At 36.6% G+C, this 27,333-nt stretch overlaps 1 protein-coding gene across 8 annotated transcripts in view; it reads right to left on the bottom strand.

Annotated features, from left to right (window-relative positions):
* The window catches only part of GPHN (gephyrin), a 767,219-nt gene that overhangs the window by 158,851 nt on the left and 581,035 nt on the right, over window positions 1-27,333 (bottom strand). For all 8 annotated transcript variants that reach the window (XM_011994243.1, XM_011994246.1, XM_011994241.1 and 5 more), the window contains one exon: window positions 25,820-25,862. In XM_011994243.1, the coding sequence (XP_011849633.1) occupies window positions 25,820-25,862 (43 nt within the window). The remainder of the gene's footprint in view (window positions 1-25,819; window positions 25,863-27,333) is intronic.

Genomic DNA, 27,333 nt, shown 5'->3' with positions numbered 1-27,333 from the left:
TGGGAAATTACAACTTTTTCTTCACAACTTTTTTCAGTAAAAAATGTGCTCAAATAATGATAGGAACACGTCAAAAGACCTTGGAACAAGGCTGAGGAGCTCCCTTTGGCTAATCTGATATAAATTTATCATCAAAATAAATCATAATAGTAGCAGATTTTAATGTATTTAATAAAATAAAATAAGAATTTATGAATATATACTAAATATAAAAATGATTTAAATAAATTCTTCCTTTAAAAAAAAATTGAGACATTAAGTCTCGGTCACAGCTGAGTCAAGGGAGAAGCAAACCCAGATTTCAGGGTTGGGTCTCTATTAATATGTAATATCTATGAGGTATCCAAGTCCAGAAACCAACTTGCCAGTTCTGTACAGGATTCCATATGTAGATCAAATCTGGGGTTTCTAAAGTTAAGAATTCAGGCCTTGAAAATGAATTAGATCTACCTGAGCTTATTTTAAAAAGAAAGAGAGGAAGGGAGAGAGAGACACAGACACAGACACAGACACACACACACACACACATACACACACACACAGAGATGCACAGAGAGATAGAGAGACAGAGAAAGAGAGACAGAGAGACAGAGAAAGAGAGACAGAGAGACAGAGAAAGAGAGAGACAGAGAGAGATGGACAGAGACAGAGAGAGAGACAGAGACAGAAAGACGGAGAGAGACAGAGACAAAGAGAGACAGACAGAGAGGGAGATGGAAAGAGAGAGACAGACAGAGAGGGGCTTAGGCCTCAGGTTTAGGCCTCATAGCGAAAAGCTGAAACAACTTCTGGGATGTTTTTCAAAGAGCCAGTTGTTCCACAAGGGGCTGTGGGTAGTTGTGGAAATTGAGAGAAGTGTTTAAAGATACATATTTGAGACAGAACGGACAGGGCTTGGTCATGGGTCCTTTAGGACATGGGGAAATACAGATTGGGAAAACCCTCCCAGAATCCTAGGTGAACAGTGGTACGATTTATTGAGACAGTAAGTCTGGGTCACAGGTGAGTCAAGGGAGAAGCAAACCCAGATTTTAGGGTTGGGTCTTTATTAATATGTAATATCTATTGAGCATCCAAGTCCAGAAATCAACTCACCAGTTCTATACAGGATTCTGTATGGAGATGAAATCTGGGGTTTCTAAAGTTAAGAATTGAGGCCTTGGAAATGGATTAGATCTACCTGAGTTTATTTTAAAAAGAAAGAGAGGGAGGGAGAGAGAGAGACAGACAGAGAAAAAGACAGAGGGAGTGACACAGAGAGAGAGAGACACACCGACAGAGAGACAGACGAGAGAGACAAAGAGAGAAAGACAGAGAGAGAGACACACATACACACAGAGAGAGAGAGAGAGACAGGAGGAGGAGGAGGAAGGGGGTACTCAAGAAATAACTACACATATTTTATAATGCTTTTGATGCCATAAACGGCTGGGGTATGCTTTTAAAACAACAACAGCAGCAGCAGCAGCAGCGCTTACGGATTTCTAGAAAATAAGATGTTATGAAGTATAGTTTACATCAACCGGCTCTCACTATACCTTGAGAGATTCAGAAAAGTGCTAGTTAACAACAGAAGAAGATACCAGCCAACATGTCCTGGGGAAAATATACATCTTCCTAAAAATTGGTGAATTCTACTTCACCTCAAAAGAAATAAGAAAAAGAAAAAATACAAACAAAACAAAACAAACACGGGCCAAGGCATCGTTTCTGGAAATATTAAGTAAGCAAATTATTATTATTGTTGTTTATTTTTGTTTTTTCTTTTTTTTTTTTTTTTGAGATGGAGTCTTATCTCTGTCACCCAGGCTCAAGTGCAGTGGTGCGATCTTGGCTCACTGCAACCTCTACCTCCCAGGTTCAAGCAATTCTCCTGTCTCAGCCTCCTAAGTAGCTGGGATTACAAGTATGTGCCACCATGCCTGGCTAATTTTTGTATTTTTAGTAGAGACAGGGTTTCACAATGTTGGCCAGGCTGGTTTTCAACTCCCGACCTCAGGTAATCCACCTGCCTTGGCATCCCAAAGTGCTAGGATTACAGGCATGAGCCACTGCCTCCGGCCAAATTACCATTTTTTAGAAAGTGTTTCTATTGGGGGAGGATTCATGATGGCCGAATAGGAACAGCACTGGTCTGCAGTTCCCAGCGAAATTGACACAGAAGGCGGGTGATTTCTGCATTTCCAACTGAGGTACCCAGTTCATCTCATTGGGACTGGTTTGACAGTGGGTGCAGCCCATGGAGGGTGAGCTGAAGCAGGGCAGGGCATCGCCTCACCCGGGAAGCACAACGGGTTGGGTAATTTTCTCCCCTACCCAAGGGAAGCTGTGAGGGTCTGAGCCTGAGGATCTCCGGCACAGATACTGCGCTTGTCCCATGGTCTTCGCAACCTGCAAACCAGGAGAGCCCCTCCTGTGCCTACTCCACCAGGGCCCTGGGTTTCAAGCACAAAACTGGGCAGCCACTTGGGCAGCCACTGAACTAACTACAGGAGTTCTTTTTTTCCCATACCCTAGTGGCGCCTGGAACGCCAGCAAGACAGAACCGTTCACTCCTGTGGAAAGGGGTGCTGAAGCAAGGGAAGCAAGTGGCCTGGCTCTGTGGGTCCCACCCCCACGGGGCCCAAGAAACTGAGATCCACTGGCTTGAAATTCTCGCTGCCAGCACAGCAGCAATCTGAGATCCACCTGGGAGGTTCGAGCTTGGTGGGGGAGGGATGTATGCCATTGCTGAGGCTTGAGTAGGTAGTTTTATGGTCACAGTGTAAACAAAGCCGCTGGGAAGTCTGAATGGGGCAGAGCCCACTGCAGATCAGCAAGGCAGCTGTGGCCAGACTTCCAGATTTCTCCTCTCTGGACAGACTGTCTATGTAAAAAAGGCAGCAGCCCCAGTCAGGGGCTTATAGCAGACTTAAACGTCCCTGCCTGATGGCTCTGAAGAGAGCACTGGGCCTACCAGCATAGCATTTGAGCTCTGCTAAGGGTCAGACTGCCTCTTCAAGTTGATCCCTGACCCCAGTGTATACTGACTAGGAGACATCTCCCAATGGGGGCCGACAGACACTTCATACAGGAGACCTCTGGCTGGCATCTGGCAGGTGCCCCTCTGGGTCAAAGCTTCCAGAGGAAAGAGCAGGCAGCAATCTTTGCTGCTTTGCAGCCTCCATTGGTAATACCCAGGCAAATAGGGTTGGGAGTGGACCTCCGGCAAACTCCAGCAGACTGGCAGCAGAGGGGCCTGACTGTTAGAAGGAAAAGAAACAAACAGAAAGGATTAGCACGTCCACTCAAAGACCCCATCCGAAGGTCACCAACATCAAAGACCAAAGGTAGAGAAATCCACAAAGATGGGGAAAAACCAGAGCAAAAAGGCTGAAAATCCCAAAAACCAAAACACCTCTCTTTCTCCAAAGGATCACAACTCCTCGTCAGCAAGGGAACAAAACTAGACTAATGAGTTTGATGAACTGACAGAAGTAGGCTTCAGTAGGTGGGTAATAACAAACTCCTCTGAGTTAAAGGAAAATGTTCTAACCCAATGAAAGGAAGTTAAGAACCTTGAAAAAAGGATAGTCGAATTGCTAACTAGAATAACCAATGTAAAGAACATAAATGACTGGATGGAGCTACAAAACACAGCACAAGAACTTTGTGAAGAAGACACAAGTATCAAAAACCAAATCAATCAAGTGGAAGAAAGCATAGCAGTGATTGAAGATCAACTTAATAAAATACAGATAGAAGACAAGATTAGAGTAAAAAGAATAAAAAGGAATGAACAAAACCTCCAAGAAATATGGGACTATGTGAAAAGACAAAATCTGTTTGATTTGTGTACCTGGAAGTGATGGGAGAATGGAACCGAGTTGGAAAAGACCCTTCAGGATATTATCCAGAAGAACTTCCCCAACCTAGCAAGACAGGCCAACATTCAAATTCAGTAAATACAGAGAACACAACAAAGATACTCGAAGAGCAACCCCAAAACACATAATCGTCAGATTCACCAAGGTTGAAATAAAGGAAAAAATGTTAAGGGCAGCCAGAGAGAAAGATCGGGTTACTCACAAAGGGAAGCCCATCAGACTGACAGCAGATCTCTCTGCAGAAACTCTACAAGCCAGAAGAGAGTGGGCGCCAATATTTGACATTCTCAAAGAAAATAATTTTCAACCAAGAATTTCATATCCAGCCAAACTAAGCTTCATAAGCAAAGGGGAAATAAAATCATTTACAGACAAGCAGATGCTGCGGGATTTTGTCACCACCAGATCTGCCTTACAAGAGCTCCTGAAGGAAGCACTAAACATGGAAAGGAAAAACCAGTATCAGCCATTGCAAAAACATACCAAATTGTAAAGAACATCGACACTACGAAGAAACTGCATCAACTAACGGGCAAAATAACCAGCTAGCATCATAATGACAGCATCAAATTCACATATAACAATATGGACCTTAAATGTAAATGGGTTAAATGCTCCAATTAAAAGACACAGACTGGCAAATTGGATAAAGAGTCAAGACCCATCAGTGTGTTGTATTCACTAGACCCATCTTATGTGCAAAGACACACATAGGCTCAAAATAAAGGGATGGAGGAAGATCTAACAAACAAATGGAAAGAAAAAAAAGCAGGAGCTGCAAGGAGTTGGTCTTAATCTCTGATAAAACAGTCTTTAAACCAACAAAGATCAAAAGAGACAAAGAAGGCCATTACATAATGGTAAAGGATCAATGCAGCAAGAAGAGCTAACTATCCTAAATATATATGCACCCAATACAGGAGCACCCAGATTCATAAAGCATGTTCTTAGAGACCTACAAAGAGACTTAGACTCCCACACAATAATAGTGGGAGACTTTAACACATCACTGTCAATATTAGACAGATCAACAAGACAGAAAATTAACAAGAATATTCAGGACTTGAACTCAGCTCTGTACCAAGCAGACCTACAGAAATGTACAGAACTCTCCACCCCTAATCAACAGAATATACATTCTTCTGAGCAACTCATTGCACTTATTCTAAAACTGACCACATAATTGGAAGTAAAACACTCCTCAGCAAATGCAAAAGAACGGAAATTATAACAGTCTCTCAGACCACAGTACAATCAAATTAGAACTCAGGGTTGAGAAACTCACTCAAAACCACATGACTACATGGAAACTGAACAACCTGCTCCTGAATGACTACAAGGTCAATAATGAAATGAAGGCAGAAATAAAGATGTTCTTTGAAACCAATGAGAATGAAGACACAATGTACCAGAATCCCTGGGACACATTTAAAGCAGTGTTTAGAGAGAAATTTATAGCACTAAATGCCTACAAGAGAAAGCAGGAAAGATCTAAAATTGACACCCTAACATCAAAATTAAAAGAACTAGAGAAGGAAGAGTAAACAAATTCAAAAGCTAGCAGAAGGCAAGAAATAAGTAAGATAAGAGCAGAACTGAAGGAGATAGAGACACAAAAAACCCTTCAAAAAAATCAGTGAATCCATGAGCTGTTTTTTGGAAAAAAAAAAAAAAATCAACAAAATATACCTCTAGCGAGACTAATAAAGAAGAAAAGAGAGAAGAATCAAATAGATGCAAAAAGAAATGATAAAGGGGATATCACCACTAATCCCACAGAAACATAAACTACCATCAGAGAATACTATAAACACCTCTGTGCAAATAAACGAGAAAATCTAGAAGAAATGAATAAATTCCTGGACACATAAACCCTCCCAAGCTAAGCCAGGAAGAAGTTGAATCCCTGAATAAAACAATAATAAATTCTGAAATTGAGGCAGTAATTAATAGCCTACCACCCAAAAAAAGTCCAGGACCAGATGGATTAACAGCCGAATTCCACCAGAGGTACAAAGAGTAGCTGGTACCATTCCTTCTGAAACCATTCTAAACAACAGAAAAAGAGGGAATCCTCCCTAACTCATTTTATGAGGCCAGCATCATCCTGATACCAAAACCCGGCAGAGACACAACAAAAAAGTAAAATTTCAAGGCAATATCCCTGATGAACATCTATGCAAAAATCCTCAATAAAATACTGGCAAATCAAATCCAGCAGCATATCAAAAAGCTTATCCACCACGATCAAGTCGGCTTCATCCCTGAGATGAAAGGCTGGTTCAACATACGCAAATCAATATATGTAATCCACCACATAAACCAAACCAATGACAAAAAACACATGATTATCTCCATCGATGCAGAAAAGGCCTTCGACAAAATTCAACACCCCTTCCTGCTAAAAACTCTCAATAAGCTGGTATTGATGGAATGCATCTCAAAATAATAAGAGCTATTTATGACAAACCCACAGCCAATATTGTACTGAATGGGCAAAAACTGGAAGCATTCCCTTTGAAAACCAGCATAAGAGGATGCCCTCTCTCACCACTCCTATTCAACATAATATTGGAAGTTCTGGCCAGGGCAATCAGGCAAGAGAAAGCAATAAAGGGTATTCAAATAATAAGAGAGGAACCAAATTGTCTCTGTTTGCAGATGACATGATTGTATATTTAGAAAACCCTATCATCTCAGCCCAAAATATCCTTAAGCTGACAAGCAACTTCAGCAAAGTCTCAGGATACAAAATTAATGTGCAAAAATCACAAGCGTTCTATACCCTAACAACAGACAAACAGAGTCAAATCATAAGAGAACTCCCAGTCACAATTGCTACAAAGAGAATAAAATACCTAGGAATACGACTTACAAGGGATGTGAAGGACCTCTTCAAGGAGAACTACAAACCACTGCTCAAGCAAATAAAAGAGGACACAAACAAATGGAAAAAACATTCCATGCTCATGGATAGGAAGAACGAATATCGTGAAAATGGCCATACTGCCCAAAGTAATTTACAGATTAAATGCTATCCCCATCAAGCTATCACCGACTTTCTTCACAGAATTTGAAAAAAATAATTTAAACTTCATATGGAACCAAAAAAGAGCCCATATAGCCAAGACAATCCTGGGCAAGAGGAACAAAGCTGGAGGCATCATGCTACCTGACGTCAGACTGTAGTAACCAAAACAGCATGGTACTGGTGCCAAAACAGACATATAGACCAATGGGACAGAACGAAGGCCTGAGAAATAACACCACACATCTACAAACATCTGATCTTTGACAAAGCTGACACACAAAAGCAATGGGGAAAATATTCCCTATTTAATATAAACACTGTTGGGAAAACTGGCTAGCCCTATGCAAAAAACTGAAACTGGACCCATTCCTTACACCTTATACGAAAATCAACTGAAGATGGATCAAAGACTTAAACATAAGACCTAGGACCATAAAAACCCTACAAGAAAACCTGGGCAATTCCATTCAGGACATAGGCATGGCCAAAGACTTCATATCTAAAACACTAAAATAAGTGGCAACAAAAGCTAAAATTGACAAATGGGATCCAATTAAACTAAAGAGCTTCCACACAGCAAAAGAAACTATCATCAGAGTGAACAGGCAACCTACAGAATGGGAGAAAATTTTTGTAATCTATCCATCTGACAAAGGGCTAATATCCAGAATCTACAAAGAAGTTAAACAAATTCACAACAAAAAACCAAATAATCCTATCAAAAAATGGGCAAAGTATATGAACAGACATTTCTCAAAAGAAGACATTTATGCAGCCAACAGACATATGAAAATAGGCTCATCATCACTGGTCATTAGAGAAATGCAAATCAAAACCACAATGAGATACCATCTCATGCGAGTTAGAATGGAGATCATTAAAAAGTCAGAAAACAACAGATGCTGGAGAGGTTGTGGAAAAATAGGAACACATTCACACTGCTGGTGGGAGTGTAAATTAGTTCAACCATTGTGGATGACAGTGTGGCGATTCATCAAAGATCTAGAACTAGAAATACCATTTGACCCAGCAATCCCATTTCTGGGCATATACCCAAAGATTGTAAATCATTCTACGATAAAGACACATGCACACGTATGTTTATTGTGGTACTATTCACACTAGCAAAGACTTGGAACCAACCCATCAATGATAGACTGGATTAAGAAAATGTGGCACATACACACCGTGGAATACTATACAGCCATAAAAAAGGATGACTTCATGTCCTTTGCAGGGACATGGATGAAGCTGGAGACCATCATTCTCAGCAAAGTATCACAATATCTGAAAACCAAACAGCACATGTTCTCACTCATGAGTAGGAGTTGGACAATCAGAACACATGGACACAGGGACGGGAACATCACACACCAGGGCCTGTTGTGGGGTGGGGGGCTAGTGGAGGGATAACATTAGGAGAAATACTTAATGTAGGTGACGGGCCGATGGGTGCAGCAAACCACCATGGCATGTGTATACCTATGTAACAAAACTGCAGCTTCTACACACGTACCCCAGAACTTAAAGTATAATTAAAAAAAAAAAAAAAAAAGAAAGTGTTTGCATTTTGGGCAAATACCAATAAGGCCCAAAGTAGAGCTATGACGCCTTTCTCATTTTGAAAATATGCTGGCCTGAGAATAAATTCTTCCTTATAACAGAAGGTCAACTGTTACATGAAGAAATATTGGAATTAGAAAATCGCCACTTGGCAACCTGCTAGTCATAACTGGTTTAGGGAAAAATCATCAGTTAATGCTAAGACTAGAAGGTAAAAGCCTCAAGAAAAACAAAACATATTTGTCTGGTCTCAAACTATATCCCCACAAGATATTTATTAACTGTACTCATTAACTACAGTGGAGAAATCTGGCAGACACCCTTTTAGCCAAGTGATCAAAGTTAGTATCACCAGTAATGGGATAAACTGACATCATGAGCCCCCCTGATAAGATGCATTGAGAAAGATACAACATCACATTTGAGATATTCCTGATCAAATGTATAATCAGAATTACACCATTAGGAAACCTGAGAAAAATATAAATTTGAGGGACATTGTACAAAATAACTGACCTGTATGCTTCAAAAATATAAAGGCAATGAAATACAAAGACAAACTTGAAGACTTGTTCCATACTAAAAGAGTCTAAAGAGACAGGATAACTAAATGTAATGCATGATTCTGGAATGAATCCTAGATCAGAAGAAAAGAATGCTGTCTCCTTTGTTATAAAGAACATTATTAGAAAAACTGTCAAAATGTAACTTGAATAAGATTACATAATAGTATTGTGGCAATGTTCATTTCCTAATTTTCATAATTGTACTGTGGTTATGTAAGAGAAAGTCTTTTTTATTTGCCACCCTTCCAGATTTTTTTGGAAGGAAATACACATTAAATTATTTAGGGGTAAAGAGGCATCATGTCTGCAATTTACTCACAAGTAGTTTAGGATAATATGTATATTAATATATAGAGAGAAATGATAAAGAAAATGTGACAAAATGTTAACATTTGGGGGAGTCTGGATAAAAGATATACAGGAATTCTCTATACTATTCTTGTAACATTTCCGAAGTTTGAAATTATTTCAAAATTTCAAAAATCACTTTCATTAATAGTCTCTCCTTTCTGAAACAATGCATGTATGACTATTTTTGCACTGAGGTACTATAAAATACTCAATTTTTAGGATTTTAATTGCATATTATATTAACCACATATCTCACTGTAATTATACTTATTTATATACATGTCTGTTTTCTTAACTAGATTATCACCTCTTTGACGAAGAAAAAAAGGCCTTAACATCAAGGTCCAAAGATGTTATGCACACAGTACAGTCTAGATTATATAGACTGACAAAGCAGAAGGGTTGTATAGATAAGCAAACACTACTTACAACTTCAAACTTTATTCTAGTCAATATAGGGCACTTTGTTAAGCACAGTGAGTGAGGTTTTGTTTTGTTTTGAGACAGGGTCTTGCTCTGTTGCCCAGGTTGGAGTGCAGTGGATTGATCTCAGCTCACTGTAACCTCCACCTCCCGGGCTCAAGGAATCTTCCCACTTCAGCCTCCTGAGTAGCTGAGACTATAGCATGTGCCACTACATCCAACTAATTTTTAAATTTTTGGTAGATGAGATCTCACTATATTGCCCAGACTGGTCTTGAACTCCTGGGCTCAAGTGATCCTCCTTCCTTGGCCTCCCAAAGTGCTGGGATTACAGGCATGAGCCACTGCACCTGGCCTGGGAGTATGTTGAAATAAACAAGATGAGATTCCTATCTTACACAGTCTTTCAAGGAACACATAAATCAGGCTGTGTTTTAAGGAAAAAAATAACAGACTATGCGTATGCTTATGTTTTAAAGTACAAACAAAATACTCTGCAAGATAACAAAGAAAAAGGAACAACTAATTCTGATGGGACAAACTGCAAGGCTTTACAGAGGGGGAGACAATTAAGAGGGGCTTTAAACAATGAGAAAAAGGGGAAGAACATATGAAACTGGAGAAAATATGAACAAAATTACAGAGATCTGAAAGTACTTTTAGAGAATGCAAAATTGCCCAATGAGGCTGGAGGTTGGAGGTGAAGAGGATGAAATATAAGGTATAAGTCTGGTCAATTCAGTTCAGTATAAATTTTGGAGGCTTAGTACTATGGAAAATGGAGAACCATTCAAGATTTTCAGTAGAAAAGCAGTATGTACTTTATAATGTAATACTTGACTGATGGAAGACTGTCAGGGAGCAAGAGATTGAAGATAGGAAGAGCAATTATTATGCTACTGCAATCCTAAAGGAGAATGATGAAGAAGGCCTGAACTATTACAACAGGAATGAGAAAAAGGATATTTAGAAGAGCTGCAGCAGAGGGTTCTATGACTGACTGACTATGCTTTGAGAAGGAGATGGTAAATATCATGAGGAGATTTCAAATTTAGTTATTAGAGTAAGTGGGAGTGTAACTGTATAAAAGAACAATACAGGAATAATTTGGAGGAAAGGATTCTAAATCTGGTTTCTGATGAAAGAAATGAGATGCCAGCAGGACATCAAAGGGTGATTCCAGTATGCAACAGCAAGGAGAGTCTAGAGCTTGGAAGAGAAGTCAGGCTTAAAATAGAAAGCCATTGGTATGTAGGTGGTGAATCTAATAATGGGAATCAGTAATTCATTTGTTACACATAGAATGGTAACATACATATCAAAGAGACACTGAAGGACGATATATGTCCATTCCAGGATAATTCTATGATCAATGATTAACTTAACTTTTTAATACATTTTCCAGATGCTTAATCTATATACATTTTGTAACCCTGTTAAACAATTTTTAAGTATTTAAATTATGTTAAAAAGTTTAACAGAATTAACAATATGTGCATATTGTTGTACAACAGATCGCTAGAAGCTTCTCATTTTGTGTGAATGAAGCTCTGTATCCATTGGACAATTCCCTATTTCCCTCTCCTCTCAGCCCCTGGCAACCACCATTCTACTTTCTGTGAGTTCAATTACTTCAGATGTCTCATATAAGTAGAACCATGAAGTATTAGTTTTGTTTTGGTGATTGGCTTATTTCACTTAGCATTATGTCCTGAAGGTTCATCCATGTTGTAGCATATGACAGGATTTCTTTAGTTTTTTGAAGGCTCAATAACATTCCATTGTATAAATAGGCCATATTTTGCCTATCCACTCATCTGTTAATGAACACTTAGATTACTTTCATATCTTTGCTATTGTAGATAACGCTATGATGAACACAGGTGTGTAAGTATCTTTTTGAGATCCTATTTTCAATTCTTTTGGATATATACCCAGAAGTGGCATTGACAGATCATATGAAAGTTCTATTTTTTAATTTTTTGAAGAAATGCCATACTATTTTCTGTAGCAGTTGCAACATTTCACAAACCTACCAACAGAGCACAAGGGTTTCAATAGCTCCCTATTATCACCAATACTTGTTATTTTCTTTTCTTTTTTTTTTGTAGTCATCCTAATGGGTGTTAGGTGGTATCTCATTGTGATTTTAATTTGTATTTCCCTGATGATTAGTGACATTGAGCAGCTTTTCATATGTGTGTTGGCCATTTGTGTATCTTCTTTGCGAAATGTCTATGCAAGTCCTTTCCCCATTTTTAAATTGGAATATTTGATTTTTTTGTTGCTGAGTTGTAGGGATTATGTATTCTGGATATTAACCCCTTATCAGATATACGATTTGCAATTACTTTTTCCCATTCTGTTGCTGCCATTTCATTCTGTGGATCGTGACCTTTGATGCACAAAATATTTAAATTTGAGGTAGTCTCATTTGTTTACATTTGTATAAGTTGTCTGTACTTTTTGGTATCATATCCAAGAGATCGTTTCCCATTCCAATGTCATAAAGATTTTCTGCATATTTCCTTCTGTGAGTTTCATAGTTTCAGACTTATAAGACTTAACTATTAGATATTTAATCCATTTTGAGGTAGCTTTTGTGCATGGTATAAGATAAGGGTTATCTTCATTCTTTTGCAAAGAGAATAGCTGTTTTCCCAACAACATTTATTGAAGAGACTGTCCTTTCCCCATTGAATGCTCTTGGCACCATCTTCAAAGATCATTTGACCATATACATGAACACGTATTTTTGGGCTCTATATTCTGTTACATTAGTTTACATGTCTGTCTTTATGCCAGTACCAAACTTTTTGATTACTGTAACTTTATAATATGCTTTGAAATCAAGAGATGTAAGACTTCCAGCTTTGTTCTTCTTTTTCAAGATTGTTTTGGTTGTTCCAGGACCTCTGAAATTCCGTATGAATTTTAGGGTGGTACTTTCTATTTCTATAAAAAGTCAGTGGGATTTTGACAGGGATTGCATTGAATTTGTAGATTCCTTTGGGTAGTATGGATATTTTAACAATATTCTGTCTTTCTATCCATGAATCCAGATATTTTCCATTTACTGTGACTTTAACTTTATTCAGCAATGATTTGTGGTTTTCACTGCAGAAGTCTTTCGTTTTCTTAGTTAAGTTTATTCCTGAGTATTTTATTCTTTCTGATGCTATTGTAAATGGGATTTTCTTAATTTCTTTTTCAGATTGTTAATTGTTCACTGTTAGTGTATAAAATTCAACTGATTTTTTATTGTTGACTTTGTACTTTGCAGTTTTACTGGTTTCTTGTATTAGCTTTAACAGTGTTTTGCTCTCTCTCTCTCTCTGTGTGTGTGTGTGTGTGTGTGTGTATGTATGTATATGAGTGGAATCTTCAGAGTTTTCTACATAAGATCATGTCATCTGGAAACAGAGATAATCTTACTTCTTTCTTTCCAGTTGGGATGCATTTTCTTTCTTTTTATTGCATAACCGCTTTGGTTAGAACTTCCAGGATTATACTGAAGAGAAGTGGCAAAAATGAGCATCTTTGCTTTTTTCTTGATCTTAAAAAAAAAAGTTTCCAGTTTTTCACCATTTAGTATGTTAGTTATGAGATTTTCAGAAATGACCTTTATTATATTGAAGTAATTTCCTTCCGTTTCTAGTTTGCTGATTGTTATATCATGAAAGGTTGCTGAATTTTCTAAAATGCATTTTCTGCATCATTTGAGATGATCATGTGATTTTCATTCCATGTTCTGTTAATGTGGCATATTACATTTATTGATTTTCATGCATTGAACGATCCTTGCATTCCAGGGATAAATCCCACATGGCTGAAGTATATAATCCAATTTGGTTTGCTAGTATTTTGTTGAGGATTTTTGCATCAATTTTTTTTATCAGCTATCTTTTTTATGGTTGTATCTTTTTCTATTTGTATCAGGGTAATGTTACTTAATAAAATTATTTTAGAAGCATTCCTTCTTCTTCAAGTTTTTGGAAGATTTTGAGAAGAACTGGTACCAATTCTTTAAATGCTTGGTAGAATTCTCCAGTGAAGCCATCCGGTCATGGGTTTTACTTTATTAGGAGGTTTTCTTTATTGGGAGGATTTTGATTACTGATTCAATATCCTTAATGGTTATAGATATGTTTAGATTTTCTATTTCTCCATAATTCAGTCACCAGGACTGTGACTGAACACCAAGGTTGTGTTTCTAGGAATTTATCCACTTCTTCTAGGTGATTCAATTTGTCGGCATATAATTGTATAGAGTAGTCTCTTACCATCTGTATTTCTGATGCATCAGTTGCAATGTCTCTTTTATTTTATTTTTGATTTTAGTTATTTTGAGTCTTTTTTTTTTGTCTAGCTAAGAGTTTGTCAATTTTGTTGGCATTTTAGAAAACCCAACTCTTAGTTTTGTTTTTTTTCTTTTTTCTTTTATTTCTGATTTTAGTTATTTTGAGTCTTCTCTCTTTTTTTGTCTAGCTAAGAGTTTGTCAATTTTGTTGGCATTTTAGAAAACCCAACTCTTAGTTTCATCGTTTTTTTTCCTAGTATTTTTATTCTCTATTTTGTTTATTTCTGCTCTGATCTTTATTATTTCCTTCTTTCTGCTAACTTTGGATTTAGTTTACTCTTTTTCTCATTTCTTGAGGTAAAAAGTTAGGTTGCTGATTTGAGGTCTTTCCTCCTCATTAAAGTACATGCCACTAATATAAACTTCTCTCTTAGTATTGCTGTCGCTGCAATTCATAAGTTTTGGTGTGTTATGTTTTTGCCTCAAGATATTTCTAATTTCTCCCATGATTTTTTTCTTTGATCTACTGGTTGTTCAAGAGTGTCTCATTTAATTTTCACATATTTGTGTATTTTCCAGTTTTCCTACTGCTATTGATGTCTAGTTCCAGTCCACTAAGATTGTAAAAGATATCTCACAGATTTCAATCTTCTTAACTTTGTTAAGACTTGTTTTCTAGCCTAATATGTGGTCTATCCTACAGAACATTCCATGTATGTTGGGTGGAATATTCTGTTAGATCTAATTGGTCGACAGTGTTCAAATTCTCTGTTTCCTTATTAATCCTTTTGGTTGTTCTATCCATTATTCAAAGTAGAATATTGAAATCTCCTGCCATTATTGTGTTATTGTCTATTCTCCCTTCAATCCTGTCAATGTTTACTTCTTATATTTGAGTGCTGTAATGTTAGTTGGATTTTAATTGATAATTGTTATATATTTCTGTTCTATCAATATAATATTCTTCTTTGTCTCTTGTGACAGTGTTTAACCTTTGTCTAATATAAGTATGGCCACCCCTGCTTCTTTTGGTTATAATTTGCATGAAGTAGTATCTTTTTCTGTCCTTTCATTTTCAGCCTATATGTGTCTTTACATCAAGGATGAGTCTCTTGTAGACATAATATAATTGCATGCTGTTTCTTTAATCCATTCATTCACTTTGTCTTTTTACTGGGGAGTTTAATCCAATTACATTTAAAAGCCTTATTATTGGCACATGTTTTCTGTCTGTCTTGTAGCTATTTTAGTCCCTCTTTTTCTCTCTTGCTGTCTTCCTTTGCATTATTAATATGCTTTCATTACTTTCTCATTTTCTTTTCTGTATCTTCTATAAGTATTTTCTTTGTAATTACCATGAGACTTACAGGAAACAGAACAATCTATCAATCATACATGAAAGTCTACTCTTTTACATTCCCATCCCCATTGTGTTTTTGATGTCACAAATTACATCTTTAGATATAATTTATCCATTAACAGTCATTTGTAGTTATACCTTAGGTTTTTGTCTATTAAATTCTATCCAGAATTACATGTGCTTTACATGTAATTCTACTTTGGATAACCATTATAGTAATATAGTTTTATGAATTCGTATATATATATTTTTTCCTTTACCAGTGAGCTTTGTATTTTTCATAAACTTTCATGTTGCTGTCTAGGGCCCTTTCATGTCAACTTGCAGGACTCTCCTTAGCATTTCTTGTAAGCCAGGTCTAGTTGTGATGAACTCCCTTAGGTTTTGTTTGCCTGAGAAAGTCTTTATTTTTTCATTTTTGAAAGGACAGTTTTGCTGGGTGCAGTATTCCTCACTGGCAGATTTTGTTCCTTTAGCACTCTGAATATAACATACTGCTCCCTTCTGACTGGTAAAATTTATCCAATGACATTCTTATGGGAACTTCATTGTACATGATGAGTCACTTTTCTCTTGCTCCTTTCAGATTGTCTCTTTGCCCTTGATTTTTGACAGTTTGATTATAACATGTCTTAGTGTGGGTCTCTTTAGATTCACCTTAGTTATATCCTTTGAACTTCAAGTGTCTGGATGTACATTTCTTTCATCAAATTTGGGAAGTTTTTGACCGTTATTTCTTCAAATAAGTTCTGTGTCCCTTTTCTCCTGGAACTCTCATAATGTATACACTGGTCCACATAATGGCATTCTATAAATCTCTTTGGCATTCTTTTTTTTTTTTTTTGAGTTGGGGTCTCACTCTGTTGCCCATGATGGAGTGCAGTGGTGTGATCTTGGCTCACTGAAACTTCCATCTCCTGGGTTCAAGCAATTCTTTTGGCTCAGCCTCCTGAGTAGCTGGGATTGCAGGTGTGCACCACCAGGCCTGGCTAATTTTTGTATTTTTAGTAGAGATAGGGTTTCACCATTTTGGCCAGGCTAGTCTCGAACCCCTGGACTCAAGTGATCCACCCACCTTGGCCTCCCAAAGTGCTGGGATTACAGGTGTGAACCACCACTCCTGGCCTCTTTGGCTTTCTTTACTTTACTTTTCTGTTCCGTTTTTTTTCTCTTTGCTCCTCTAACAATAATTTCAAATGAGCTATCTTCCAATTTTGCTGCTTTTCTCTTCTGATTGCTCCAGTAATTGTTGAACCCCTCTAGTGAATTTTTCAATTCTGTTATTGTATCCTTTGGCTCTAGAATCTCTCTTTGGTTCTTTTTTAATAGTTTCTAACTTTTTGTTGAAATCTTCATTTTGTACATTCATTGGTTTCCTGATTTTGTTTAGTTGTCCATTTGTGTTCTCTTTTAGATCAGTAACCTTTTTAAAGGTAATTATTTTGAATTATTTGCCAGGTAATCATAAATCTCTGTTTCTTTGAAGTTGGTTTCTAGATAATTACTTTGATCTTCTGATATTTTGCTGAGTTTTAGTCATTTGAGAAACAACCATGTCTCCCAGTCTTTACAGACGGGCCTTATATAGGGGACATTCTCACCAATCAACCTGGCTAGAAATTCTGAGGGGGCCTCTGAAACCTTTTTGAAAGCGGGGGAGTGTGACTTCTCTGGGTCTGTGTATGTAATTTCCCAATTAGAGAGGTTTGCAGGTTTCTCTGTCAGGAGCTTGCAATCTCTTGCTCTCAATGGTGTTTGTCTGCAGCATTGTAGGCTCTGTGGTGCTGCTGTAGCAAGCCATCACTGTTCCTTATTCTCAGTGGTGCGCAGACATCCAAAGTATGCCAGCTCTCTGTTACCACCCCAGTGAGGCAAGAGAGAAACCATTCCCTTCGTAGCCCTCCAAAAAGTCAGAACACCTAATGCATGTTCCACTCTTCTCTCCCTCCTGGGTGAAAAGTCAAGAATTGGGCACTTTCTCCAGATTGCACTGATTGGTGCTGGCACCTGTGTTGGCACTGTAGGCCTTGTGGTACTACAGCAAGCTGCCTCCACTCTCCCTGGCTTTCAGCAGCCCTCAGGCATTCAAACTGTGGTAGTTTCGTCAATGCAGTGAGACAGAAAGCAGTTCTTTGGGCAGCTTTCTGAAAAGCTAGAATATTGCATGTATGTTTCACTCTTCCCCCACTGAAAGAAGCCATGAGTAGGGTGTTTTCTCTTTATTATGCTAAGCTATGCTGACTTGGAGGAGGGACTATCACAGGTAAAGTAAAACAGTTCTTACCCATTTCAATGTGGCTATTCTTGACTTTGTGCCAGCTTGGGGATATTGCAACTACCTGTTTTCTGGAGTTCTCATGAAGCTATTATGACCATATATTGATGTTAAGTTGGTGTCTCTGTGAGGATATGAGGGTTGGGGCATCCTATCTATTAACTTAATGTTTCTTAGCAATACCAGCTACAATGCTGACAATGAGGAAGGTAAAAAGCCTAACTCAAAGTAATGAATGATGCAATTTTTCATATAAAATAAAAAGGTGATAACCGAGAAAAATAAGAGAAATAAGACAAAATTTAAACTGAATAGCGAATATTACTTTGGGAATTTAGGTTTCACAAGTAAAAAAATTATATTTGAGAGCCAGGCACGATGGCTACTCAGGAGATTGAGGCAGCAGGATTGTTTGAGCCCAGGAGTTCAAATCTAGTCTGGGCAACATAGATCCAATCTCTAAAAAATTTTTTCTTTTTAAATTTTGAGAACCTAGTAAATAAACTACATGAGGATATAGTAAAAAAAATTGAATAAAGTTGGTTTACTTAGATTAGATTAAAAAGTCGAGATAATGCTTATAAACAGTACCTCAATAAATATTTATGGAAGTCAATTGCTAATTATCTTTACTTACAAAAAGAAAGATAATCTAAATGATGGTAAGCAGCTATTATCAGATCCTGTGAATGCCAATCAAGATGATAAGGGATTAGGTTGTAGCAAGAGATAAGAATTTTTTTTCTAAAAATAGGAGGTACAAGAAATTAACATACTTCTCCAAGGATTATTTCAAAATCCTCTTTCCTGGGAATAATAAAAAAGATAAAAATTAATGTTTCTTAATAGTAAGATGTAAGAAAATTAACCAGAAGACCTGTCCATCTATGACAAATTAAGGGGTATAAGACTGAAAAGTCTGATTTATACTCCAGGCAAGAGGTAGTAATAAGTCCAGAACCTGGGTGGCAGTAGTGAGAATGAATGAAGGGATAGGGGCCAGAGTGAATATATGAGATAATTTGAAGAGAAGGAGCAGTTAAAAAAACAAACAAACAAAAAAACCCCAGTATTTTCAATAAATTAACATTAGAGTTTTTGCTAATGTTCATTGTTTTCCTTCTCTGTTCCCATACGGTTTTCTTATTTAGCATATTCTGCTGCCTTTTGCTTGCTCTGTCTGCTCAAGGTCTTTCTCTCATTTATTTATGCAGTCATCCAATCAACTTTTATTGAGAGAGAGTCATGGTGATAGATTCTGGTAACAGTATCAGGGAACAAGATAGATGAGGTCTTGCAAGATGCTTAGGGTAGAGTAGAGGGGACAGTGGAGAAGACAGAAAAGCACTACACTGTAAATAGGCTTGCAATAAACTAGGGAAACTACAGTATACTAGAAAAGAACTTGGGAGGGGCACTTTGCTCAGATTTGGGAGGTGATAGAAGGCTTCCTGAAAGAACTGTAGGATAGGTAGGAGTTATCCAGGTTTTGGAAGAAATGAGAAATCAACATTTTGGGAAAGAGGGAACTATCCGCAAATTGAAATGTCCATATGGCTGGTGTACTGCATTCCAGGTAAACCTAGAGATAAGCAGAAGCCATTGGTAAGCAATTTTAAGGAGTTGGGCCTTTATGCAAGAACAATAAGGAGCCATTAAAGGGTTAAAGTTATTAAAGGAGTATGATAGGTTTAGATTTGTATTTTAGAATGATAAAAATGCTTGTAGGATGAGGAATAAAAAACACTAAAGATTTCTGCTTTGGACAAATCAGTGGCTAGTGATGTTACTCCTTGAAATATGGAAGAAGAGTAGATTAAGATTATAAATTTAGTTTTAGTCATGTTGAGTATAAGATACTTGTGTAATATTCAAGAAAAGATCTACAACAGACAATTGGAAAAAAAATCTGCAGTTTAGGAAGAAGATAGGGATTGGAGTTACAGATTTGGTTTATTTGAAAGCCTTGTTAATAGATGGCTTTGCTCATGCATAATATAGAGTGTGAATGTGAATGGAAGATCTATGGGAGAAGTCTGAATAATACTGATATTTAATGACTGGGAAAAAAAAAAACAAAAAAAACCCAAAAAACACCATGAAAGCTACCAAAGAAGCTGGAGAAAATGCAAACAGATAGTTTAAAAGCAACACTAGACGACAGAAGTGCCAAGAAAGATAATTACTTCATTAAGGAGGGAGTGATTTATAAAGGTACCCAAGCTTTACCTGCCTTCCTTTTAGGCTTTCCCTTCCTCTTATACCCTAATTGTAGTCCTAAATGCACCCATTTGCTTAAAACTCTGCTCTCAGAGGTGGCAGTCAAATTATCTGATAAATTTACATAAGACTAGTGTATTTTAAAGCTTAATTTGTTACTCCAACCTGTTAATGTATCTTCATTAAAAGAGTAGATATTTTAAGACAATGTCTTTACTCTAAAGAATAATGATAAGGCTGGGTGCAGTGGCTCATGTCTGTAATCCCAGCACTTTGGGAGACTGAGGCAGGTGGATCACCTGAGGTCAGGAGTTCAAGACCAGCCTGGCCAACACAGTGAAATCCCATCTCTACTAAAAATATAAAATTAGCAGGGTGTGGTGGCACATGCCTGTAATCCCAGCTACTTGGGAGGCTGAGGCAGGAGAATCACTTGAATCCGGGAAGTGGAGGTTGCAGTGAGCCAAGATCGTGTCATTGCACCCCAGTGTGGGCAACAAGAGCAAAACTCCGTCTCAAAAACAAAGAATAATGATAATACCAGAAGCACCAACAGTATACTAATAATAGTAATACTATAGTACTAGTAGTAACCATAACAATAGCAGCTACAAAGCTGTAGTACACAAAAAAGCATGGTATTTATATAAAGCCAGACATATAGATCAATGAAACAGAATAGGGAACCAACTAACTTTTGACAAAGGCATCAGGAACATGCACCAGAGAAAAGGTATCTTCCTCAGTAAATGGTGCTGGGAAAACTGGATAGCCATATGCAGAAAAATGAAACTAGATGCCTATCTTTTATTATATACAAAAATCACCTGAAAATGGATTAAAGACTTAAACATAAGAACAAAAACTATAAAACTGCTAGAAGAAAACACAGAAGAAACACACTTTGGGACATTGGTATAGGCAAATATTTTTTGGCTAAGACTTCAAAAGTACAGACAACAAAAGAAAAACAGACAAATGAGACTATATCAAACTAAAAAGCTTCCACACAGCAAAAGAAACAATCAACAGAGTAGAGTTAACCTGCAACATGGGAGAAAATACTTGCAAACTGTTCATCTGACAAGGGACTAATATCCACAACATACAAGGAATTCAAACAACTCAACAGAAAAAACCCAAATAATTCCATTAAAAAGTAATCAAATTAGCTGAATAGACATCTCTCAAAAGAGGACATACCTATGGCCAATAGGTATATGAAAAAATGCCCAACATCACTAATCATCAGAGAAATGCAAATCAAAACTATAATGAAATATAATCCGGCTCCAGTTAGAATGGCTACTATAAAAAACAAAAAACAAAAAGTAATGAATGCTGGTAAGGATGTGGAGAATAGGGAACTCTTACACACTGTTGGTGGGAATGTAAATTAGTAAGACATTATAAAAAACACTATGGACTCCCTCAAAAAAGTACAAATAGAACTACCAATATAACTCAGCAATTCTACAATTGGGTATATATCCAAAGGAAAGGAAATCAGCATATCAAAGAGATGGCTGTACCCCCATGTTTACTGAAGCACTGTTCACCATAGCCAAGATATAGAATGAAACTGTGTCCATAAATAAATAAGTGGATAAAGAAAATGTGGTATATATGCACAATGGACTACTATTTAAAATAGTAGAAATTCTGTCATTTGCAGCAACACAGATGGAACTGGAAGGCATGTTAAGTGAAGGTAAGATAGGCACAGAATGACAGATATTGTAACTTTTCATTAAACTGTGGGAGCTAAAAAAGTTGACCTCACTGAGGCAGTGAGTGGAGTGATATTATCAGAGGCTGGGAAGGATGGGGTGGGGGATAAAGAGAAGTTGGCTAAAAGGTACAAACATACAGTTATATAGAATGAATAAGTTCTAATGTTTTATAGTACAGTAGGGTGACTATAGTTAACATCAATGTATTGTATATTTCAAAATAACTAGAATATAGGATTTGAAATGTTCCCAACATGAAGAAATGAAAAATGCTCAAGAGGTGATGGATATCCCAAATACCCTGAATTGATCATTACAAATTCTATGCATGTATCAAGATATCATATGTACTCCATAAATAGGTACAAATATATATCAATAAAAATTCTAAATTCCATTAAAATAGACTTAAAAAATCTATAAAAGTGAATCCCAGGAAAATGTACCACTTGTCCTATACACAGGCTGAACAAAGTACATTAAGAAAACAATTAAGGCTGGGCACGGTGGCTCACGCCTGTAATCTTAGCACTTTGGGAGGCTGAGGCAGGCTGATCACGAGGTCAGGAGTTCAAGACCAGTCTGGGCAACATAGTGAAACCCTGTCTCTATTAAAAATACAAAAATTAGCTGGGCATGGTGGCGCACACCTGTAGTCCCAGCTACTTGGGAGGCTGAGCAGAAGAATCACTTGAACCTGGGAAGTGGAGGTTGCAGTGAACTGAGATCATGCCTCTGCATTCCAGCCTGGGTGACAGAGCAAGACTCTGTCTCGGGGTGGGGGAGAAAGAAAGCAATTAAAACACTGTATTGAAGTGCTGAAATATAAGTTCACATATGGCATTCCTCACTGTAACATTTTTTTAGTTTACTTGATTTCTTGCATAAAACCAGTTATTCATAAAAATAACAAAATTTTGCTTTATTAAAAATAAAGTGGTTGACAGAAGGAAATGAATTACAGGTGGAAAGATGACATAAGACAATAACTAGTATCATATCATCTTTATAGTATATGTGGTAATAAAATGATTTTGGCACCGATAATCAGATATTTGTTTATAAGTACCCATGGATATACCAGATATCAATTTCTATTCTTATCTATTGCTTATTTTGCGTAATATTGAATTGAGTTTTGAAGGCCTTATTGAAATTAAGTAGGTAACACAGCATGTTCGTTAAAAATGTGGGCTATAAAATCAAGGTCTGAAATACTGGCTTCAACTCATATACCATTTACTTACACAAGCAACTTATTTAACTCTGGAATCTTTAATTTCCTTATCTATTTAATGTAGAAATTAATAGAATTTTACTCACAGGATTTGTTGTTGTATGTGAGGATTAAGTAGGATGAAACATGTAGAAAAGTATTTGATACACAGTAACATTCAATAAAAAGTAACCTTGTTATTATCATCATTATCAAGAAAATAACAGTAATTGTTAGTATCAGTAGTAATAGTAACAATAATATCAGCTAACATTTACTGAGTGATTATGTACCTAGCATAAATATACTAATTAATCCTTGTAACAATCTATAAGGTAGATCATCTTATTACCACATTTTAAAATTTATTTATTTTATTCTTTACAATTTCTGCCCTTTGTGAATAAGTTATTACCACATTTTACAGATCAGGAAAGTGAGGCATAGAGATACTGAGCACTTGTTCAAGTTCACACAGCTAATAAGTAGAGAAATCAAGATTTTAACATAGGGAGTTTGACTCTAAAAAGGAAAAATGCCACTTCAACAAAGACTTAGTCTTAGAGTCAGAGTCACAGAAAGGAAAGTCAGGATATTTATAAGATTTTGAAGTTTGGTCCAAAGTAGATCTTTTAATATAGGCGCTTCATTAAGAATGGATAAAGATCGTGATACAATCATTTAGGATTGATGGATATAGCAAGGCAAGAGGTTGTAAGAGCTTGTTCACATTTGGTGCCCACGAAAGAGGTTCAGTTTCTAAGGACTTGGTTAAGTCATATAATGGCATGGCAATTTCAAAAAAGTTGGGAACTCATTGTCTGCAATAGCCAGTGAGACCCAGGTATCTTCTTAATTAGGGCCAAGATTTGGTTTTCAGGGATGTAAAAGAGTCATTAAGTTTATTACATTTTATTTTGCCTTGGCCAAGGAATTTCTTATGGAAGTACTTTTGCAATCTGATTTTATTTGGGATATTTCTTCAAACCAATACAAAACTCTAGCTCATTAATTGTTTGCAATTTTGTTTCCTTTTTATTCTCAGGCTCCTTTTAAATAAACAATTTTGTTCATATCAAAAATTCCTTAGGGTGCTTACTATAATTCTTCCATAGCAAGACTCTCACTAACAAAACAGAAAGAGAACAAGGAAGGTTCTCATAGGTTGATCAATGACCCAGGGCAAAGTTTATCTAAAGGACACCAGTCTTACAAGAAACCTGAAACTTGGTTTTCAGGGCCAGCTTGCAAAATACTTACTGAGGCCTATGTCTATGTTTTTCCTTATGAACTTACCCCTTACAGAGATATAACAGAAAATGACAAGGATAGACAGAGATAAATAGAAGTGTTATTGGTAATAAGACAGATTTTCACCAAGGATAAATGCATTTCCAAATTTAGATTATCAAAGGTGTCCTAAAAAGGATTCCTTACTCCTAGGAGACAAAATACAGTTGGCAACTGGAGAGCTCAAAGAAAATAAATCAAAGTTCAATCTAATGTGAGACTCACCTCACTGTAACAACTGGAAACACTCTCCATGCCCTAAATTGGAGGTTCAAAGGGACTCAGAGGAATTTATTTCTTTGAGGTGTGAGCCACTGTGCCTGGCCAATATAATGGTCTTGGGTGAGCAATAATTGTGCTTGCCCAAGGGTTTGGAGCTAAGATAACAGATTTACAAAACAAAAATGGAAAAATTTACACAAAAAAACCCCAAGAATTTTTACCTTTGTGAAGGTCTCTATTTTTTTATTGTGAAATAAAGATCAGTCACATGAGCACTCTGTGCCCATGTGACCCAACCCCAATAAAAACCCTGAACATTAAGGCTCAGTGAGCTTCCTTGCTTGGCAATACTTGATGCATTCTGTCATACACTGTTGCTGGGAGAAATAAGCAATGTCCATATGGCTCCACTGGGAGAGGGCAACTGAAAGCTTGCACCTGGTTTCTTCTGGACTCTGCCCTATGTATCTTTTTGCCTTTGCTGATGTTAATCTGTATCCTTTCAGTGTAATAAACCATAACCAGGAGTATAACACAAAAATAATGCGGATATCCTGCTAGAAATAGAAATCATTCAATTTGCTAAAACTCCCAGTGGCATGAGTATCAGTAGACCTATTTCAGTATGACTCCCCTGTACTTCTCTTGATAAAGATCAGGAAGAAGATAGGGTGATGTAATTCAGCTATTAAGTTATAAAGAACAATAATAAAACAATTAGAATTTATACAGCACTTTTTTCTTAGGATCCTAAATCTTTTAAGACACAATTTTCAATGACATCATTTCAAGGATACAGATAAGGAAAACCTATTATAGTTCCTTTTTATAAGATAGAAAAATGAATGATATACAAAGTTAAATGACTTCTGAGTTAACGCTATTAGTGATCAAACCAATAAATAAAATAGAGGATAGAGGATTCTTTACTCTTGGTTTAGGGTTCTATGTTCTAAAACATGCTGCCTGTGAAGTTATGATACGTCAGAAATTCCTATTCACAAAATGATTATGATGTACCCTTTTGGGAGCCACATATTCTTTTTTTAGAATTAGCTTCTCTTCAGGAATGTACATTATTATTATTATTATTTTCAGTTAGTTTGTTTTCAAATAACTTTTGGCAGTGAAACAATTAAAGAGATTCAGCGTCACAGAGGAGCTCATTCCTACCCTCCTAGGAGTGTATCAAAGTTCTGGTGTCAGCTTGCAAAAACAATTAGATTAAGGGAAATATTTATTAATATATTGATACTGGCAATATTTTTACAAGGTAAAAGCCCTAATATTCATATTAGTCACATAAATGTTCCCCATTGCTTTCTTCTTTTTTTCACCAAAATATCATTTTTAGCTTTATAAGCTCTGGTTCAGCAGCCCACCAGAAATGGTAAAATACTTACTGGCTCTGAGAATGTTCTCCTTGCTGCTGCACCTGGACTGGACCTGTAGAAAGAGCATAAACTCAGTAATTTAGGGCTTATAGCATGAATAGGCAGATATACATATTTAAAGGGCAAGCTCCTGAGGTCTAGGAGCAAAGGCTTTACATATTAGTATTTCAGATGTCATAACATGTTAGTAAAAATTTTATACTTGTTTCATCTTTTTTATTTATCTTTTCCTTATCTTAAAGAAAGAACTGACTTCTAGAAAAAAATTTGGGGTACAATATTGCAAATTACACAGAGATAAACCAAAGGTGATTTTTTATTCATTTGTATTTAAAAATCAGTATATGGAAATTTGTTACTGTATATTTAGTTGTAAATATTGGCCCTTAATATTAAGGCATTTAGTATATCTCTTGACTAGAATAATAATAAAAACTCAACTAATAAAGTTGTAACTAAGTATTCCATTACAGTAATTTTTTAGTATGTATATATATTAATGGGAAGAAAATAGAGAAATCCTTACATAACATTTACATTTGTTTCTGATAACCTTTGTTAATTATTGATTATCATAATTTATCATAGTTGTAATATTATGAAATATGCTTCTGTTGAAAATCAATGAAATTGAACAAAATTTATTTACCAGTTCTTAGGTGATATATAATTTATCAATCAGAAACCCTTATGCTTTTACTCCAATGTTGAGGTCAATGTGAAACATTCTTTTCTTTTCTTTCTTTTTTTTTTTTTTTGAGACGGAGTTTCACTCTTTTTGCCCAGGCTGGAGTGCAATGGTGCGATCTCAGCTCACCGCAATCTCCACCTCCCGGGTTCAAGTGATTCTCCTGCCTCAGTCTCTCGAGTAGCTGGGATTACAGGCATGCGCCACCATGTCTGGCTAATTTTGTTTTCGTATTTTTAGTAGAGATGGGGTTTCTCCATGTTGGTCAGGCTGGTCTTGAACTCCCGACCTCAGGTGATCCACCCGCCTCGGCCTCACAAAGTGCTGGGATTACAGGTGTGAACCACTGTACCCGGCCTGAAACATTCTTTTAAATGTGACAAAACTGTTATATTCAAGGAGCATGGTACATGTCATTAACATGTTGTTAATTTAAAGGAAACTGTATTTAAGCTCCACACCTCTGCTTCCCATTCCACAGCAGCTTGCCCCAGATGGATATATACACAACAAATTAATTTCTATAGTTCAACACAATCTACTATCATAATGAAACAACTTATGAAAGGAATGTTGCAACTTAGGGTGGGTTATGGTTGTCCTTCCCTGAAAAAAACAAGTGTTAATGTTAAAAAAAAAAACATAAAAATAAAAAATAAAAAAGTCACAAACATACATACAAGAAAAAAAAATACACACACACACACACACACACACAGACACACCAAAAAAAAAAAAAAAAAAAAAAAAAAAAAAAAGGAAAAAATATTCCAAATGTTAGTTGTTCTCTTTTGGCCCAGATTGTTCAACTAGTTTTAAACATACTAGAAGGAAA

Source organism: Mandrillus leucophaeus, unplaced genomic scaffold (assembly GCF_000951045.1).
Source record: "Mandrillus leucophaeus isolate KB7577 unplaced genomic scaffold, Mleu.le_1.0 Scaffold448, whole genome shotgun sequence".
Taxonomy (NCBI): Eukaryota; Metazoa; Chordata; class Mammalia; order Primates; family Cercopithecidae; genus Mandrillus; species Mandrillus leucophaeus.
The sequence above is the reverse complement of the archived record's forward strand: the minus strand, read 5'-3'. Positions and strand labels throughout refer to the sequence as shown.